The following is an 18,997-nucleotide window of genomic DNA, read 5'->3' as shown; positions in this document are numbered from 1 at the left end:
GCATTTCACACCCTTTCAAAACTTTTGAATTGTGTACAAAGTACATGCTGTATCACAATCTTCAAATTGCAAAACTCTAACCCCGGGGCTCTTAGTGCAATGCATGATGAAATGTCCCTTAAAACCTCTCCCTCAGCCCCTGTCAATCATCTAATTCTTGCCATTTCAACTTCAGTCTTTCTTTAGCTTGGTTTCTTCTCTGCATTTTCACCATCAGTATTTTAGTTCAGGATCTCATTAAGTCAAAACATACCAATCTCTTGTGGAACTTCTATTTATAGAACAAAATAAAAAACCCTATAGTGTACACAGTCCTTTTCAGTGTGGCTCAAAGTATTCTCTCCAGTGTAATCTCCTACACTCACTATCATTACCATCTCCTCACCCAACATAACAAAAACAAGTATTTCTGACAGCTTGGTACCTCTGCATGTAACACTTTGTCTAGAATTGGCCTTTCCTTTTTTCTTTGCCTGGAAAATTATTGATTCTCCATTTTTTAGATCTTCTTGATGCCTTTAGGCACAATTCTCCATGCTTTCCTTTGTTTCCCCTAAAAACTCATTCATGCCTGTATGACAAACATTTCAAATAGTACTGTAAGCATCCGTGTGATTGTCTTATCTCTTCCATTTGATTCATTAATGGCTATATACTTTAGTCTATGAAACTTACTGCCAAAAACTGCTTTAGAAGGGTGTGTTTAATTCTGAGTTCTTCAAGCAGTACATGAGAATTCCCATTCTTTACATCTTGCCAATACAAGTTTCTTAATCCTTACCAGTTTCTTAGGTGAAAACTGTTTTATATTGTATTTGTAATTTTATTTTCTTTGCTTAATAATCAGGTTGACCATTTTTTCTTAGTTATGGTAACGCCTGCATCTTCCTCACTACTTTTTATATTAGAAGAGGCACACTTGTTTTCCTTAACGATTCATGTAAGAATGCTGTATACAAAGATACTAACCCACCTGTCTTACATATATATAATTTACAGGCTTTAACTTTTGGTTTAACTTTTCCAATCCAGTATCAGATACATATTCACGTATTTTCCTCTAGTTTACTTATGGATTTATTTTTGATATTTCAAGTTGTACATACTTTTTATTTTTTCCCAAATGATTAGTCTGTTGTTAACTTTCTAATATTTAGAAGTGGAAAAGAATAAAGATAAGGTAATAAGGACATGGTTCCCCTTACTCTTAAGTTTTAATTGTGTTGGCAATGCTTTATTTCTTATAATGGGATAAATGAGCATTTACTGTATTTCTGCTCTATACTTTTCTGTGTAGCTTAAATACTATATTAAAAAAATCTTTAAAAGAACAATAATAAAGAAGAAATGCCCTCAGCAGAGACCAGTGTTTTGAGTCTTACATTGTAATAAACTGGAATCTCTCCAAACTGTCTTCATCAAAAGTAGGCATTTTATTCACAAATTTTCTACTTTTCCAGCATAGTATTTTAATTCAAAATTACCAAGAAACCATTCCTTTACAATAGCACTTCTACACATTATGTTTTATAAACTGTCAATCAATTCATTGCTACTTGTATCCCTGTGAGGCAGTGGAGTATTACAGTTTTACAGAATACACAGGGCTTAGAACTAGACTATCTGGATCTGAACTTATGACCCGCTACCTATCATCTATGGGACTTTGGGCGCACAGTGTTTCCGTGCTTTCATCTCCTCACCTGTTAAATGGAGACATTAAGAGCTAAATAAATCACAGGCTGGTTATGAGGACACTAAATTAGTATAGGTAAAGCTCTCAGAAGAATACCTGGCATACATTATGACCTTGAAGGTGTTATTTTATATAATAATAATAGCTAACACTTATTATCTATTACTTTAAAACACTCATGACAGAAAAAGGAAGTGCAGTTAAGAGAGTTAGAAGCACAATCAAAACCAGGAATGTCACAGAAGCTGAAGGAAAAAAATGTAATGGTGCAGTTATTAACAAAGACAGACACTGAGGTTAAAAAAGAAAAATAGCTAGATATTAAATTACTGCTGATATATACCAGAAATTCTGTTCCTAAGGTTTTCTTGGATGATCCTGTAACAGCTCTATCCATTTGTCTATAGGAATATGTTATACATAAGCAGAATATTAAAGGCCATCTAGCTAATGCTTGACTCTCCTCTAAAACCATGCTACCCAATGTTAGATGGCTGCATATGACAGATTGAGGAGGCTGCTTCTTAACAGTTTTGCCAAGCAGTAGCTAGATCAGGTAAAACCTGTGATGACAGGGCACTCGCTATTCCAGAGCAAGCCAATTTTTCCAATTTTTGAAATCTTTGATTGTCTGATAGTTTCCCTTGCTAAGTTAAAGATATGCCTCTGTACTTGGTTCTTGTTCTAATCCATCTTTGAAGGAAAAGTACTTTAAATCTGTCTTGCTATTTATGATCCCCCATCCTTTCAAATCATTTCTTCAGAAAACTAATATCCTTAGTTCCATCACTCAACGTGTATAACACTTTTGAATGACCTACACTACTACCTCAGTTATTTTCTTCTGCATATTCTCCAATTTATGTATGCCACTCTTGAAGTGATATCCAAAATGGAATGCATACTGTAGGGTGATCCATGTAAGACAGACACATATACAATTTTTTGAATTAATGAAACAGTAGAGGCACACATGTTAAAAACAATGGAAATATGCTGCAGAGGCATAATAAAATATAAAATTATCTTTTAAATGTGCCCATCTTTATGTTTAAAATTTCAAAGAGTATATTAAACGATTTTCACAAAAACACCCTATACATTTTACAGTCAGTTTCTATATTAGTTTTATCTACATGCACAGTTGTGAGAGAAAGAAATCCCTATTACTTACTGTTGCTATGCAAAATGTGTTAAAAAAATCAATGAAGAATGATGCGAAGGGCAGGGCCAGAACTAAAACAAAACAAAAAGTAACAAAAAATCAAAAGTAAATGTGCTTTCCAATAGACAATTATGCTGAGCTGGGGGGACAAAGGAGCAAGGAAAGTACTTCTAAATCAGCGAACATGAAAAATGTCACATAATTCAAAATATGCCTAACTTGGTCTATAAACCAATTCTTGGTCATAAACTAATTATATGTGTTATCATATGTAGTGAAAACAGCAACTTGCCAAAAGCACAAAAGAATAAACCCTATCAAAAGGACTAGAGTTTCTATAGTCCTGCATCTAAAATTATTTGCCCCTCTACTCCAAGGAGTATTTTAAACATCAAATGAGAGAATATATAGGAAGTTAAATGAGAACAGAATATGTACAGAAGCAGCATTTGTGCTTTAATAGTTCTACAATATTAATAGAAATATAATTTTTAGATGTTTTGCACATGGCACACAGAATGACCTTCAGTGTCTCTGAATTCTTTGAGTTTTTTTCAGCTTAATTATTATCGTATAATCACTAACTATATAATATTTAGTTTTATCATACCTCACAGAAAAAGTCAACTTTTTCACTGCTGAGACACCAATTCTACCTTTTTCATTCTAAATTATTTCCTTGAGATATTAGTTTCAAGAAAAGTTTCATATAAGATGTTTGTGGTTAGAATGAAAAGATTTCTGATAATACAGCCAATGCACATCATTATTCATATACTGAAGGTCCTGTGTTAGGGAACAAAAAGGATACCTGAGATTAGATACCTGATCTCAGTATATACTTTATCCTTTAGCTAATGAAATCTTCATTTCAATGAGCAACAATATTTATAAATGCTATAGCAGCTAGTACGCCAATAAATGGTTATTCTGAATCAATAATTAGATTATAATGTAGCCATATGAAAATGGCTTCATCAAAACATTTTTGTGCATTCACAATCATCTCTAAACTTACTCCATATTCCCAACTCCACCTTAATTACAAGGAATGCCCATTTTTCCCATTAGCTAATATCTGCACTTTCAAAGCTGATCTATATTGCTCTTTAAACCTGAGAAGTTATCTTAAACTTACAGATGTGATTTTAAGACTTAAGATTTTAGTCCTGCCTCCCAAGTCATCTAATATAAAATAAGTTTAAGAGGTTTGCAATATTAAACACAATGTGTATACCTAACACTTTAGGTCTATGTGTGCACCCTGTCTACTAAATCACTAGTGAATGTGCTTATAAAATCCTGACATATTATGATTATATACATAAATATAACAAAAATGAGCCCTTCATATGTTTTTGGTTTAATATATGTGTATGATTTATTAACTAAACTTATAGTACATTCATCCAAATCAATGAATGATACACACTAACATAGTTTCAAACATTTGGTATACATGGTTCATTCTAAGCAAAGGAAAACCGTAATTAGAAAAAACTTAGTTTAAATATAAATAGGAAAACTAAATTTTAAAAAACACTTTAATTTTTACCACATTTTTACTTATTACCTTGGCTTGTTTGGGGCAAGCTGTCGACTTGGCCGTCTAATTGACTGGTTTTGTTGTATCTTCATTGAAGTTCTAGGAGATGACCGTGCAAAAGGGTCTGGAGCTGGAGGCTTTTTTGGTATCTTTTTCACCAACCGAGTAACCCATTTTTGCTGCTCTTCTGTAGAATTTGCTAATAACAACAGATTCTTTGCCGTTGAAATATCATAATACACTGTAAAGAAATGTTTGTAAAAAATTAATGTGTTTAAAATGATCCAAACATAAATAATATTGATAGAGAAAATAACTATTTACCTTTGCAAGGTGCTATAATCTCCTCCTTTTTGTCCATATGATCTTTATGACATTTAATATGGCAGCGACGGCACTCTAAAGCAGGGGGAGGTTTAAACATATGCCACAATGGCTTCATACAAGCCTCACAGTTGGTTGGGAAATGATAGAGAGTAGGAATAAATTCATGTCCCTTGTGGCAAATATAATTTGACTTTTCCCCCACTGGCTCCACTGGAAATTCCTGTTCCTTCTTACTTTCTCCTTCATTGGCATACAGAATCTAGACACCAAAAAGAAAAATGAATGATTCCCAAACACACGTTATTTTTATGTAGAAACAATTCTTATTATAGTGTAAAAAGAAGCCTAGATTATTCAATGAGAAGAAAATGCATTTGACATTCAAACATTCTGTCCAATCAAGAACTCGTATGAGAAAAGCCATGAGACAATCACTTAGGTTCTCATTTCAAAACAATCAATCCTGTTTGAATGGTGGCTAGAGCTCCTTAGTTTCTCCGTGATATCTTACTATGTTTTAGCAGTCTTATCAGAACAGGCCAGCAAGAGGTAAATTTCCACTTGATGGATGTTATAAAGTTTTTCTAGAAGGGAGTATTCAAAACATCACCTGAAGAGATGTGGCAAATATATGAATTGATGCTTTATGATTCTCAGAAACAGACATCTGAGTGGTAATTGAAAACATAGCTTTAACTGAAAAATATGTATTTGGAGAGTTAAGGGAGAAAGAACAAGAAGTAAGGATGTGTGACAGACTCCAAATAACATTGTACACATCTGCAAAACAAGCTGCCAATTCCCCCTACAGTATACCAAGCACAACAGCTTTTACATAGAAGGAACTCAGTAACTAATTACTGGTTTGACTCATTTTTGACTAAAATGGTAGTAAAGGGAAAACTTGAATTCACTTTAAATTGGAAGTAAAAGGGCTACTGGGTGCACAATTTAACTTCACAAGCAATTTTTTACCCCACTTTTTAAAGAGCTGAGCATAAAACCAAAAACAGGAAAAAGTTTATGCTTAAAAACTGTCATACCCAACCTTGAACAAAAGAATAGGAATGAAAATATACCCAAACAGAATAAACAAGAAAGTCACCAAAGAAGGAACCACCTTTAAACAGGACTAAAATTTAAAGATAATCTGAAGGCCAAATAAAAAAAATTTGATATGACATACTGAGAACTTCTAAGGGTAAAACAAAACAAAACCAACCAACAAAGCAGTAACAATATAAAACAATGTTTACCTGGAATATCCTCGGAATTTCTTTAGCATCTGCTCTATAAACATCTGTCTGTGTAACTGGTCGGACATGAAATAGCTTGCTATAAAATATTTTTAATAAAGGAATAAAATATTACCAAAGGTTCAAATTACATTAGTTATCCTATAGTTATGTCAGAGGCTAAAACTGACAAGTTTGACGCCTTTTAGGTCTGAGAATACCTTACTTGATGAATTCAATCATTCCTTGAGACTGAGAAATTTCCAGTAAGTCAGAAATTTTCTCATTAGTTTCAGAAAGCAACATATTAAAGACCCATTAAATAAAGGTGTTTTGGTTAACTCTATATATATTCCAGACTTGCATTTGCATGAAGCAAACATTAGGTAACAACAGTATTATACTACAGGAGTGTGTATATATATATCTATACACTATATGACTAATAAGTTGCACTAACAAAAAAGGTATCTTACACTTTAAATGATGAAGCTTCTAAATATTCTAATAAAAATACTTACTCTATATCTAAAACCATGTAAGGATTAGATTGTTCTTTATCTTGTTCACTGTCATAGAAAAGAATCTTCTTACTGCTTACAACCACATACTGTGAAAAAAAGAAGGGAAGGAACTCAATAATGACTAAAGTTAATATGTATCTCTTAATTTCCTTGAAAATAAAGTCTATACTAGCAAGAAAAATCATATGAAATACCAAAGTTAAATAACTAAAAAGTTCTTACTATATCTTTAGAAAAGTCCTCCTTAAAATGATAATAAATTTTATTTGTATATGTTTTAAATAAGCAAACTGTGAGGAAATGATTCAAATCATTTTTGGACTGATTTAGCTTCAAGATATCAATAAGTATAGGTATTGCTATGATTTAAATGTTTTATGTTCTCCCCAAATTACTATGTTAAATCCTCACACCTAATAAGATGGTGTTAAGAGGGGCCTTTGGAAGGTAGGTAGGTCATGAGAGCAGAGCCTTCCTGAGTGGGATCAGTGCCTTCATATAAGGAGTTCCAGAGAGATTCCCAGCCCCTTCCATTATGTGAGAACACAGTAAGCATCTTCAACCTGGAAAAGGGCCTCACCAGAATTCAACCTTACTGGCACCCTACGACTTGGACTTGCAGCCTCCACAACGTGAGAAATTAATTTGTTGTTATTCATAAGCTACCCAGTCTGTACTATTTTGTTATAGCAGCCTGAATGGACTAAGACATTTATTAAAACTGAGCACACCACTAATAATTATAGGAGCAGAAGGAAAGAAATAAATGAGTATTAATGTCATACCCAAAGCTGTTTTCCCACTAAAACTGCTAAAGTAGCAAAGTCAACAGGTGTCTCTTTTCCCAACATTAAAACCTGACTTACTAACATGTTAATAATAAAAGGTTTTTTTAAAAAAACAAAGATACAAATAATCTCATCATTCTAAATCAGAAAGTACAAACAAGTTTTATGTGTCTAAAGTTCTAGCTATATATGTCTTACAACTATACAAGTGAAATGGCTACAGCTAAACCAAAAGCAAAAGAGAAGAACCCTATTAAAAAATACCAATTACCTTTTTAACCCATCCAAATTTCTTAGTATTGTTTCGTACAGGCAATGAAAGCCATCCCTCTAGTCTTGATTCTATAAATAAGCAACAGATATATGGATAAATGTAACAATTCTGTTAATGAGGAATTTAATAAAATTCTAATATAAAGGTCACAAAACAAATAAAATGTACCCATTAGAATTTATCATTACACATATCTAGGATATAATAATGCATGATAAGTATAAGCAAGTTACACAATCCAAAACAAAACCCAGATTAACATCACAATGGAAATATATGTTCTATAACTTATAAAAGTCAAATACCCTGTGTTAAATTCATGCATTTGCAAAGTTCAGCAGATAAGTTGCAAATAGGAAAAGCAGATCTCTGCTGCTTCACTGGTACATCTCTAAAAGGCCAACTATAAATACAGTACACATCTTCTTTGAAAAGAAAGCATTTAAAATGAATAACTACATGTTCAGAGAGAATGGACTTTTAGAATGGCTATAATAAAATGAAACGAAATTGTGTAAATTACAGGTCAAATTTGGTTAATGAGTAGCAGTACAAATATGCAAAAAAAATTTAAGTTCCAAAATAGCAAAATCAATAAAATTCTAGTTCAATGAAGAAAGCTTAGTGTATATATCCTTGGAATCTGTTCTAATGGCACTTGATCAGTATCTTTTATTGAAATAATTAAATGAAGTAAGCACATTTGGAGGTTACTCTAATAATAAAAGTAGCTATCACTTATTAAACACCTGTTTCTGAACTGTGCTACATGCTCCACCTGTTTTCTTTCATCCTCACAACCCCACAAGAAGGTCGCAAAGGGCTGTGTCTGACTCCAGCACATATAACCCTTTCTCATCTCACATCAACAACCTTCCAGATTCTACGAACAGAAACTGCCATTAAAAGCAGTCCATGTACTACTCAACTGTCTGGACATGATCCTACACCAGTTTAAGGGACTCAATCAGATGACCTCTAACAACATGGGTAAGACCAAGATAATGTTATTGCTAAGATCTAAAACGCCAATACAATTAGCACATAAGCTACATTATATACTGACATATACCTTGGAAATGTGACAATGTGAGTAACAACAGCTCTTTTACTTTCAATTCAATTCATCAGAGACTAAAATTTACCTTCAACTGCTCATATACTAATTTCCTGTGGCATTTATATTAAACATTTTTTATGTGTACTTGTACTAACTTTGTGTTAAACACAATTTTGGGTTTTCCATCTGGTTTCTTCACTGAAACTCTGGTCCTCTCAGGGCAAGGATTAGGTCAAATTGTCTTATACTCTCTTTTCAGGCCTAACCCAATGTTGGCTACCTAAGTGCTCAGTGAAAACTTAACCACATCCTCTAAAACAGCCTACATGCTTTTTCTACACTATCACTCTTGACATGAAACTTGAGAATTCTTCTTAAGTTGAAAATGGTCAGTGAAGCTGTACATTCTTAAATTATATAAATTACTTTAAGTTGACAAAATAAATCTATCAACTGTAAAAGCAATGCAATGTGAAAATATCTTGAAAACAAATTCTTTGTTCATGCAGCAGTTTCTTCTGAATTGAGGCCAGAGCAACTTGTTAAAGTTAGTGAATATTAGTTAATGTTATAAAAATTTTTCAAAAGGGCTGATATTAAGGGTAGTGGGAAAAACTCCAAAGGTGAAAGATTTTCAGGGTATCACCTGTACCATTAGGTTCCGATGAAATAGGTAAGTTAGGCAAAGATTCTTCTTCTGAGTCAGAATCAGAGTCAAGAAGCATATGAGAACTGGAAGGCTTAGTGGCAATATTGAGAGAAGTAGAGGAACGTTGGTAGGTGAATGACATGGATTCCATAGTGTGTGACTGAGTGATATGAACTAAACACCCAAAATAAAAGGAAGTAAGAATGCAGAAAAAGTTAAGAAAATAAAATAAAAGTTTAAAGAGACCTACCTATAATATATAAAGAGCCAATTCAAGTAATTAAGCATGAGGAATTTCTTTTTGCATTTTTTAATGAAAAAAATTTGTCAAAAATCAGTAAATTGTTTAAAGTATCATTTGAATCTCCACTCTTAGGAGTAGGTTCTTCCTTAATGAAATGACAAGCATTTTTCCTCAAGAGTAAAGCCAGTCAGAGGGCTTTAAATAATCAGCTGATCGATATTTAAGACAAAAAGCTTTTAATGAAAATAAACATAAGAGCTGAAAACAAATCCATACCTGGAAACCCATCATCTGCCTCAGCATCCCCTGGTCCACTGCCTATACTGGAACTATCTAGACCGATATGCAAGGCTTGGAGCTGTGACCGCAGCTGTTCAATGTCACTGTCTTTACTGTCCAGTGTCATCTGCAGTTCAATTCGAATCTGGCTCTCTTCAGCTATTTGCTACAAGAAATTAAATTACATTAAATTAATTGAAAGCCATGGATCTCATGATTTTGATTTAGTTCAATAATAATTGTTAAGTAACAGACATATTCTATGACCAGTAAAATATATATATTCTACTTCTTAAAAAGAAAAAAATTCTACTTCTTAAAAAGAGGTCTTTAGAGTCCAAAAAACATTCTTACAGCCTGCATTTCATTCAGTTCTTTCTGATACTTGATCATCTGCTGGGTCAACTTTTCACGTTCAGATTTAAGCTCCATATGTAGCTTTCTATTCTCTTTCTCTTTTCTCCGCACGTCTGTGTCATTACCACGCTTGACAGGTTCTTTTCGATTCATGATCTCAGCCAACTTATTCACAGCCTTAAAATATACAAAATAAGTATATACATAAATAAATAATGTTTACAGTTTTTTGGTAACTCACCAATAGCAAATTATACAACCACTAAACCTCTCCTTTCCTATACACAGGGCCACAAAGAAACACTTTCTATGTTAAATAATGTACTTCTTCATTACTCATTATCCTTAATTATCCCTCATTACTCATCATCCTTTATGCTCTATCAGTTTTGCACTCTTATGTTTTCTGAGAACTATAATTTAAAATATTTATAGGTTTGATCTGATGTCACTTTCTATACAGAATTGAGTTTTTAATTCCAAGAGAGCATTTTACTAGGCAGATCTTTTATCCTCGAGGAAGAGAATGTTGAATTGGCATCACATTAATAAAATTTGTCCAACCACAGAAGAGAGCACCTAGGACCCACAAATATTCGTGCCATATATACAACCATGGAAGTTAGCAGCAGAATGGTCAATAATCACAGATGCCTTTTCAGATTAACTGACCTTTTACAGGCTGTCAGCAAAAATTCTCCAGTTTTTTAAAAGCAGGAAAACTTACCAGATTATAATAACAAATCAGGAGAGAATATGATAATATGATTCCATATAGAAAAATAATGAAAAACTTTATTGAATTGGACAATGTTAATCAAAACTAGCTTCTCCAACATGGCAAAAATCAGATAATTGTGACTATTTACAAATACTGATACATTCAATGACAGCTACTGCCAATCTGTAAGCTAGAAGTAAATGTAAAAGAGAGAATCTAGAAAAACTCAAAATCATTATTTATGGGAGTTCATTATACATACTTGAGTTTTGAGTGTCCTCTCTGTTAACAGCTGCTTCTCAAATTGTGCTTTAATAGCTGCTGCACTTATCTCCTCATCTTTCAACCTTGATAGCTCTGAAATAGGAAAAAGGTACAAAGCATATTGGTAATTATGGCAACTGACAAACATAAGGTATATTTAAAATAATTGTTTGTCAATACATACGCTCTTGGGCATCTTTCAATTTGTTATTTAATTCTTCTTTCTCATTTGCAAGATTGGCAACATCACTAGTTAGTGTCCTATTAGTTTCTTCTAGCTATAAAATGAAAGTAGAAAAGAAATAACATTCCAAGTTACAAAACTAGAGTAATAATTAAAAATGAAAATATCCTAGAATGTCGCTTTTCTAAGTACATCTGTCTCTACACTTTTGTGCTACCTTACCAAATTTCATCCTTGATGACATTTTGCTAACCATAGTAGACTTTACATGACGCCTAAGAAGCCAAAAAATTGTCCTTGTCTCCAAAATCCTTAGCAGTATTTTTAATGAGAAAAATATTTAATAAACTAACAAAAGCAAATACTGTAACATAACTCTGCAATCCATCATGCAGAATAAACAAATTTTAAAACTAGTATTTCTTTCAGAATGTTATTTTGAAAAACAAAACTTTACTACAGATGTTGATATCCTTCTATATTCTCTTCAAATCCTATTCCTATTTTCCTTTCCTGAAGGATATTTTATTGTGAATTACATGTCATCCTTCCCATCCAGGATTGTGTACTTTTATTAACAAACACATAAACAATACATAGTGTGGTTTTATGTGATTTTAAATTGTCCATAAATAGCATCATACCTTATTTATCTTTCTGTAATTGCTTTCACTCAACATTATATTAAGAATTAAATTGTTGATATATATGAAGAGCTAATTCATTTAAACTGATAAAGTAGCTCCATCTTCTACCACGTTTATTTATTCCTCTATGGTAAGACACTTGAATTTTTACTTTTACATTTATTTGAATTCCTGCATTTATGCAGCTGTGCATGAATTTCTCAAACATATTTATATTACCATGGACTTTCTTTGGATTATATGAATATTATAATTTACTAGAAGTTTCCATACTATTTATTATACTACACTATACCCTACTAAATTTCAATCCCCAGACTAGTAAATAAGAATGTCATTTTCCAGAGATCCTTTGAACACTTGAAATTAGTCAGAAATTGCATTTTGCCCATGTGCTGGATATGAAATGGCATTTCAAAGATAATTTATCTAGCCTTTTCTTAAAGAGTAGTTAGGTTAAATGCTTATATTTAAAATGTTCTCTTTTGGCCAATTTTTCTTTTGGATTGTTTAACTTTTTCTTATCTAACTGTAGTAGCTCCACATATATTCTAGATACTAATTTCTTCTTCCTGTCATTTATTATCTTCTGCTATAAGTAAGTTGTGGGCTCTGTTCTGGTAATTTAAATTCTTTTAAATTCTTTATTTTTCATATTTAGGTCAAGATAGCCAGATTTTTACTTTTTGGGTTTTTTTGTATGTGGTAAAACGATCTAAATTTTATTCCTATCTTAAAAATATAGTTATCCCAAAATCACGTATTAAATCTGTATCCTTTCCCATTAATTTTTATGTTACCACTTCCATCATATACCAAGTTCCTATATATACACAAATCTATCTGGGGCCTCTCTACTCATTTTCACTGAACAGAATTAAATATCTGTGTTCTAATAGCACACTTTTCGATTACTATATTATTTGTAATAGATCTGGATAACTGATAAGACAAACTATTTGATATTTTACTGCTCTTTGAAATTTGTATTGCAATTGTTTTTAACCTGCATACCACTGTCTTCATGGTAGTTTCATGATTCTTCTGAACTAAGCTTTGTTTAACAAGAAACAATGTCTTAAAACTTCCCTTTCATGTAAGTCCTCTAATTGAATTTATCAAACAGTGAAGCCATTATTAGTTTCTTTTCTGAGCTGCTCTCTGTCAAACAACAGAAATGCTGTAGTTAAGTGGATCAAAAATCTCATAGCCAGCATATACAATTTCTCTTTTAGATCTGTTATTACTTTCCTAGTGCTTCTAAGTAAGACTTATGACATAGTAATTTAATTATAATAAAAAAAGAACCAAGGATTTTACTTACAGATGCAATTGTAGCATCTTTTTCAGTGAGTTCCTGTTTATGTCTTGCCATCATCTCTTTGATCTCCAGCTCTTTCATGATTTTCTCTTTTTCCAAGTCAGAATATTGTTCTTCAGCAATTGAACGAGCCAGCTGTTCCGAATCTGCTTTGGTCAAGGTGATCTCTAGTTGAGCAGCCAAAGAGTCCCTAAATTTTAGATATATCATGTTCAACTTCCACTATGAGGTCAAAATTTTTATCTAATTTACTTCAACAAATTTTTATCTGTAGAATAGCAGGCAATGTTCTAAGGACACAGTATGTGGCTATGAACAAAAGAGACAAGGATCTTGTCCTTACCTTTCATCCTGTAATTCCTGTTTCTTCTGCTGTAATTCTTTACAAAGTTTGGTCTTTTCTTCACATTCTTCTTTAAGTTCCCTCACCTGTGTTTTATAAAGGGTCTAAATATAAAAATATAACAGAAACATTTATCATCATCATCATTAGGAATATTATTACCACCTTCAAAATCTAGAGAAAAAGTCAACTGAGCACATACAAATATGTTCATAACACTGAGTAATGTTAAACCCCAGAGCAAATTTAAAATTCACTGAGCTCTTCATTTTCTGATAATCAGTCAACTTAAAAAAATTCACCTAGTAATTCAGGAGCATGGTTTTCAACTGGGTATCATAGCTGGTATTTCTCATTAAGTGAAACAGATTAGAGTATGGAAAAGACGCAAAGAAAAATATTACCAATTTAGACAAGAAAATTTTGTTGGCCAAACTCAATGAAACAGAGGTAACAGTTACTACTTCATATTTTAAATCTGACCTCAAAAAAGTGTAAATGTTAAAATGACAATTTTATCTCTTTCATCAAGAAAACATTCTTCGCCAAAAAGTAATGCATTTAATCAACTTCCAAGGGTATGGTTATGTGCTTAGAACTGTTTTCTAATGAAAATAGATGTCTGGTACACTACAGACCTGTTATCTTGCCCACTTGCTCTTTTATGAGTAGTACAATATAAAACATCCCACCCAAAATCCTGTCTGGTGTTTGCTTTAAGAATGTATTCTAAAGACAAGAATCATTCTTCTTGTTTCACAGCAAAAAATATTTTTAAATTCTAAAAATACAACAATTTTCAAATTAATGTGTCTGGAACTTACTGAGAAATACTGTTCTGCTTCAAGTTGATCTTGGAGTTCTTTCATTTGCCCATCTGCATCCTGACGTTCTCTGTGGGGAAATTGAATCAAAGATTTAAATGACTTATACACATATTAAACCAGCAACTCTTGAAACGTGGTATGGGGAACCCCTGGGAGTCCCTGTGACCACTTCAGAGAATCCATGAGGTCAAATTATTTTCATAATACTTGGCATAATTGTAGGGTTTTTTGTTTTAGTTTTAAACTCATTCTCTCACTAGTATATATGGACTTGGATCTATATGACATATGATGATGCTATACTCCATCAGTTAATGAAATATCTGCTTGTATGTTCTTATGTTTTTAAGATTTTCTCAGTTTTAATTTTTAAAACAAAAAATGTCATTAGATAGGACTCACATAAACAAAAACTGGGGCTCTTGGTAATTAATAAGAGTATAAGGGTCCTAAGACCAAATAGTGTTATATGAAACCAATAACACAAAATTACATGTTCTCATACATGCACTGTGATCAGTCATTTATATCAACCAACTAGTAAAATAAAAGAGCACCTGTAAACCAATTATCTTAGGATGAGTGAAGAAATGACTGAGGGGAGCTAAGGAGTGTAGGTTTTTATATCTAAATGTGGATGCTAACTACACAGATTTGTACACTTTGTAAAAATTCATTGAGCTCTACAGTTTCCATCTATGTACTTTTTCTATATGAATGTTAACTTCTAATAAAGAAATAAAATTAAGTTAAAAAAATAACAAGCAAGCCTAAGAATCCATTTTAGGTGGAGAAAAATTACATTCTAGGCATAGAAAAAATCTGGAAGGATAAATACAAACTGCTAAGGTATGGCCCTTCAGCCTCTGGAGAAAAAAGAAGTTATCACTCAATGTTACTTATCTGTGTTATTTCTGTATTTTATTATGATGAGTGTACTGTTAAGATATGTTCTTTTTTCTCTGAGTCAAAAATGTAAACGATGCTTATTAATAATATATGAAAGGTCAAGTTTTAAAATTGTCTCATCATTACCAGTTAAGCCCATTTGTGTCAAGCCCCAGTGTAACTGCGATATCATGACCTTCTTAAAGAGCTGCTAGCATTCAGCTACATGTAACTCTGAAAACCTAACATTTACTAGGTATTTAAGAAAAGTATTTTTCAGAAAGTAACTACATAACATGCACATAGTTACAATTAAATAGAGAACAGCACAGAAGAGATTATAATGAAAGACAGCAGTCTCCTTATCCACATCTCCCTACCCACTAATCCTACTCCCTTATAGGAAATCACTTTGCTTCATTTCTGTGTTTTGTTCTTTTGGCAGTTACCTTCACATCTCGGCTTATTGCCTGATACAAATTTTAAATACTATTTACCAAATATTGCCACCTGTGAGAATTTAGCTCCTACTATCCCTTACCTCTTACTAGCTCCCAATATGGTAGCTGCACCACTGTCCTAAGTGACATAACCAAATCTCCATTTCATAGTGCATCTACTACCAATCACAACCTTCTCAGTTTGAGATGAGAACTGTAACACTTCCCTCCTTTCTTTTGTTTTTGAAATGTCCTAAAAACACATCTAAATGTTGGTCTTTTTCATTTATTTTTGCTGGGTCCTTTCAATCTAAAGACTTCTCTTTCAGCTATGGGAAATTCTTTTCTATTATTTCTTTAATCATTTCCTCCTCTTGGCTTCTCTGGAATCCTTATTTGTCTGATGCTAGAACTCCTAGAAGGTCTCTGTGTGTCATACCTATTTCTCTTGTTTTCCATGTCATTCCCCTTGCTCTATATTTTGCAAAATTTCTTAAGACTTTTTCTTCGACGCTTTCTAATAAATTTATACTGGCAATAATTTTTAATCTTCAAGGGTTCTTTTCTATTTTGACTTTCCTTTCTGCATTACACCTGGTTCTTGCTTAATAGAAGTAGTATCTCCTGGAATCTTTGATCTGTACTGATTATTACCAGTGAGGTTTTTTTGTTTGTCCTCTCTTTTTAAGTTCTTTTCTATTCCTGACATATATTTCACCTTGGGATGCTTTTTGCTTTCTTTTATCATAGTCTTTCTCTTTAGTATTGCAGGCATTTCTCAAATATCAATGATAGTTTATCTACAAAAGAGGAAACTTTAATCTCTATGCTTATGGAAGGGGTTTTCTAACTGGCAAACTTTAACTTAAGATGAACAGTCTTAAAAAGTCAGCATTAAGCAGGGGCACCCCTAACTGCCAGAATAAGAAAGGCTTTTCTATGAGCTGCTGACCCCATACTGCTGTTCTAATTATCCACAGCACGTGTGTGCAATTTCTTTAGAGGTGGTGAGAGTTATATGATCAGCAGATTGTTCCATTTATAGCATCACATCTTACTCCAGCCCTTCAAGATATCTGCTTTGAATAATGAAACATTTCTTTTTTCACTTATATCCCTCTTCATACATTCTCCTGCTGTGGCTTCCTTTGCTCTACTTCATGAGTCATAAGGTTTCTATCCACTTGTCACTACCTCATTAATTAAAGGAACTTCCTGTCCTCCAATTCATTGTAATTCTTGATGTGGGTTTATTCATTTAAAAAATTCCTTTATTAGAGTTTAACTGGCATCTTGGAAGGAAGAAAAGATGTTCAAATGAAAGCCTGTGCAGCACTTCATATGTAAATTCCCATCACATGGCTTTTTTTTTTTTACCTTATATTCCTATTATTTATGTCCCCATTTTACCTCCCCCTAAGGAATGATTTCTGATAAAATGCTAGCATGGTTCTTAAAGGTCAGAAGTGTACCTGATTCATTTTTGAATCCCCCACCAGTGACTACTGGTGCCTTACACAGAACAGATATGCATTCATGCAACATTTATTGAGGACATACTATGTGAAAGACATTACTCAGGAGCTAAGAGCACAATATAAACCAAGGATTCCTGCCATTCAATGAACTTACAATGCATTAGGTGGTTAAGATAGCAAATGTGGGTGTATTTGGGGAGGAGGGTTAGGAACTGAGGGATTAGTAAACAACAGATCTGTGTGCCCTCATAATGAAAATAAAAAGCATATATATGGAATGCCATAAATTTAGGCATAAACAAAGTATAATTAGAACAAGAGAAGAAACACAATCGAGATGTTTAACTAGCTCTTGCATTCATATAAACATTCTTATTAGAACAGACACAATGGAGAAAATCTGTTCAGTCAAGTGGACTTAAAACTATTCCCTAGAACCTAGAATTCATAGCTTATGCTCTTGACCAAAGCTGGGCCCATGACTTCCATTCCAGGACTGGGGGTACTTTCTCAACTTGGGATCCAGGAAAGTCAAATCAGGGTCTCTCCAAATAAATGATGCTATAGGATTTATCTCTAGAGTTTGTCCTTAAAGGATTAAGTTTTCTGATACATGGAAAATGCTAGCCTAAAATGAGAGAGAATAATAAAGCTAATTAATATACAGGAAAAAAAGCCAAACACCACACATAAAAACATGAAAAAGACAAAAATGTCTGAATATTGTTTAAGTTTCTAATTTCAACTTTTAAAAGTTGAAATCTCATGAGGTTTAAAAGTATAGACTTCACCCAGGCAACAGATCAGCAAAAAGAACAAAACCATTTTGACCATCCTTTCCTAGATAGCATCAATCCTAATGGCTTGTCACAGGTTTGTAAAAAGCAGACAATTAGCAATAAAAGGAGAACAGTCACAGTAGCAGTAGTAGTAACAGCAATAGTTGTAGTAGTAATAGTCCCTATGTTTTACTGGGAGCTAGGTGGTATGAATATATCATTGTTATCCTTTACAAGATCCCTAACAAAGAAGCTATTATTGCCCTCTTTCATAGGTGTGATAAAAGACAGATACATTAAATATTCTGCCCAATGTTGGTCAGCTAGTAAGTAGTGGAACTGGGATTCACACCTTGATCTCTCCGGTTCTGAAGCCTATATTCTTTCCATTCCACTGTACTGCCTCTCATCAAATAGCTGGGATCCAGTATGACACTTGGTCATGACCGGGAAGAAGTAATTATACTACTAATGACTGAATGAGACAAACTTTTACAGTATATTTATGTATACTTTAAAATTACTTTAACATGTTTTCTGTTTTCTAAGTAAATTAGAGTACCAGAGTATATCCTAAAAAATGATTTAGAAATTTATATAGTACTTGCTTAATTAAACATTTCCAAGTCCCAGAAACTAAAGGAACAAACAAGTCCCAGAAACTAAAGGCAATACACTTAAGAGACAGTTGTGTGGAAGAAATCTGAAGAGCATGGAGTGAAAAATCCAAGACATGTTCTTCTGCTCCAACACCAACACTCTATTAATGAATAATAATAAGGTTGGTGTAGTTAAAACTGTTGGGGAAGCAAATATAATCTTCCTGAAGAATAACAGTGGCACTAAACATATTATTTGTATAGGAAGAAAGAGAAAATATAGTCAAGAAAATAAAAGTCAAAAGCAAATCCTCAGATAAAACAAAACTAAGATAATTTACATGTGGATAGCAGTATTTATT

General features: G+C 32.9%; 1 protein-coding gene across 10 annotated transcripts in view; it reads right to left on the bottom strand.

Moving 5' to 3' along the window:
- ROCK2 (Rho associated coiled-coil containing protein kinase 2) overlaps nt 1-18,997 on the bottom strand; it is a 171,186-nt gene that overhangs the window by 8,553 nt on the left and 143,636 nt on the right. For 4 of the 10 annotated variants that reach the window (XM_073216509.1, XM_073216504.1, XM_073216536.1 and 1 more), the window contains exons 21-33: nt 14,449-14,518; nt 13,625-13,728; nt 13,285-13,471; nt 11,314-11,407; nt 11,128-11,222; nt 10,142-10,321; nt 9,785-9,953; nt 9,262-9,438; nt 7,553-7,623; nt 6,491-6,579; nt 5,991-6,069; nt 4,732-4,993; nt 4,435-4,648 (exon numbers count right to left, since the gene is read on the bottom strand). In XM_073216509.1, coding sequence (XP_073072610.1) covers nt 4,435-4,648; nt 4,732-4,993; nt 5,991-6,069; nt 6,491-6,579; nt 7,553-7,623; nt 9,262-9,438; nt 9,785-9,953; nt 10,142-10,321; nt 11,128-11,222; nt 11,314-11,407; nt 13,285-13,471; nt 13,625-13,728; nt 14,449-14,518 — 1,791 coding nt within the window. Of the gene's footprint in view, nt 1-2,870; nt 2,933-3,471; nt 3,648-4,434; nt 4,649-4,731; nt 4,994-5,990; nt 6,070-6,490; nt 6,580-7,552; nt 7,624-9,261; nt 9,439-9,784; nt 9,954-10,141; nt 10,322-11,127; nt 11,223-11,313; nt 11,408-13,284; nt 13,472-13,624; nt 13,729-14,448; nt 14,519-18,997 lie in introns of all 10 variants that reach the window. The other 6 variants (XR_012122700.1, XR_012122699.1, XM_073216517.1 and 3 more) reach the window with 4 other exon arrangements.

The sequence above is a fragment of the Manis javanica genome, chromosome 1, assembly GCF_040802235.1.
Source record: "Manis javanica isolate MJ-LG chromosome 1, MJ_LKY, whole genome shotgun sequence".
NCBI classification, from domain to species: domain Eukaryota; kingdom Metazoa; phylum Chordata; class Mammalia; order Pholidota; family Manidae; genus Manis; species Manis javanica.
Note: the sequence above shows the minus strand (reverse complement) of the source record. Positions and strands in the feature narration are given on the sequence as shown.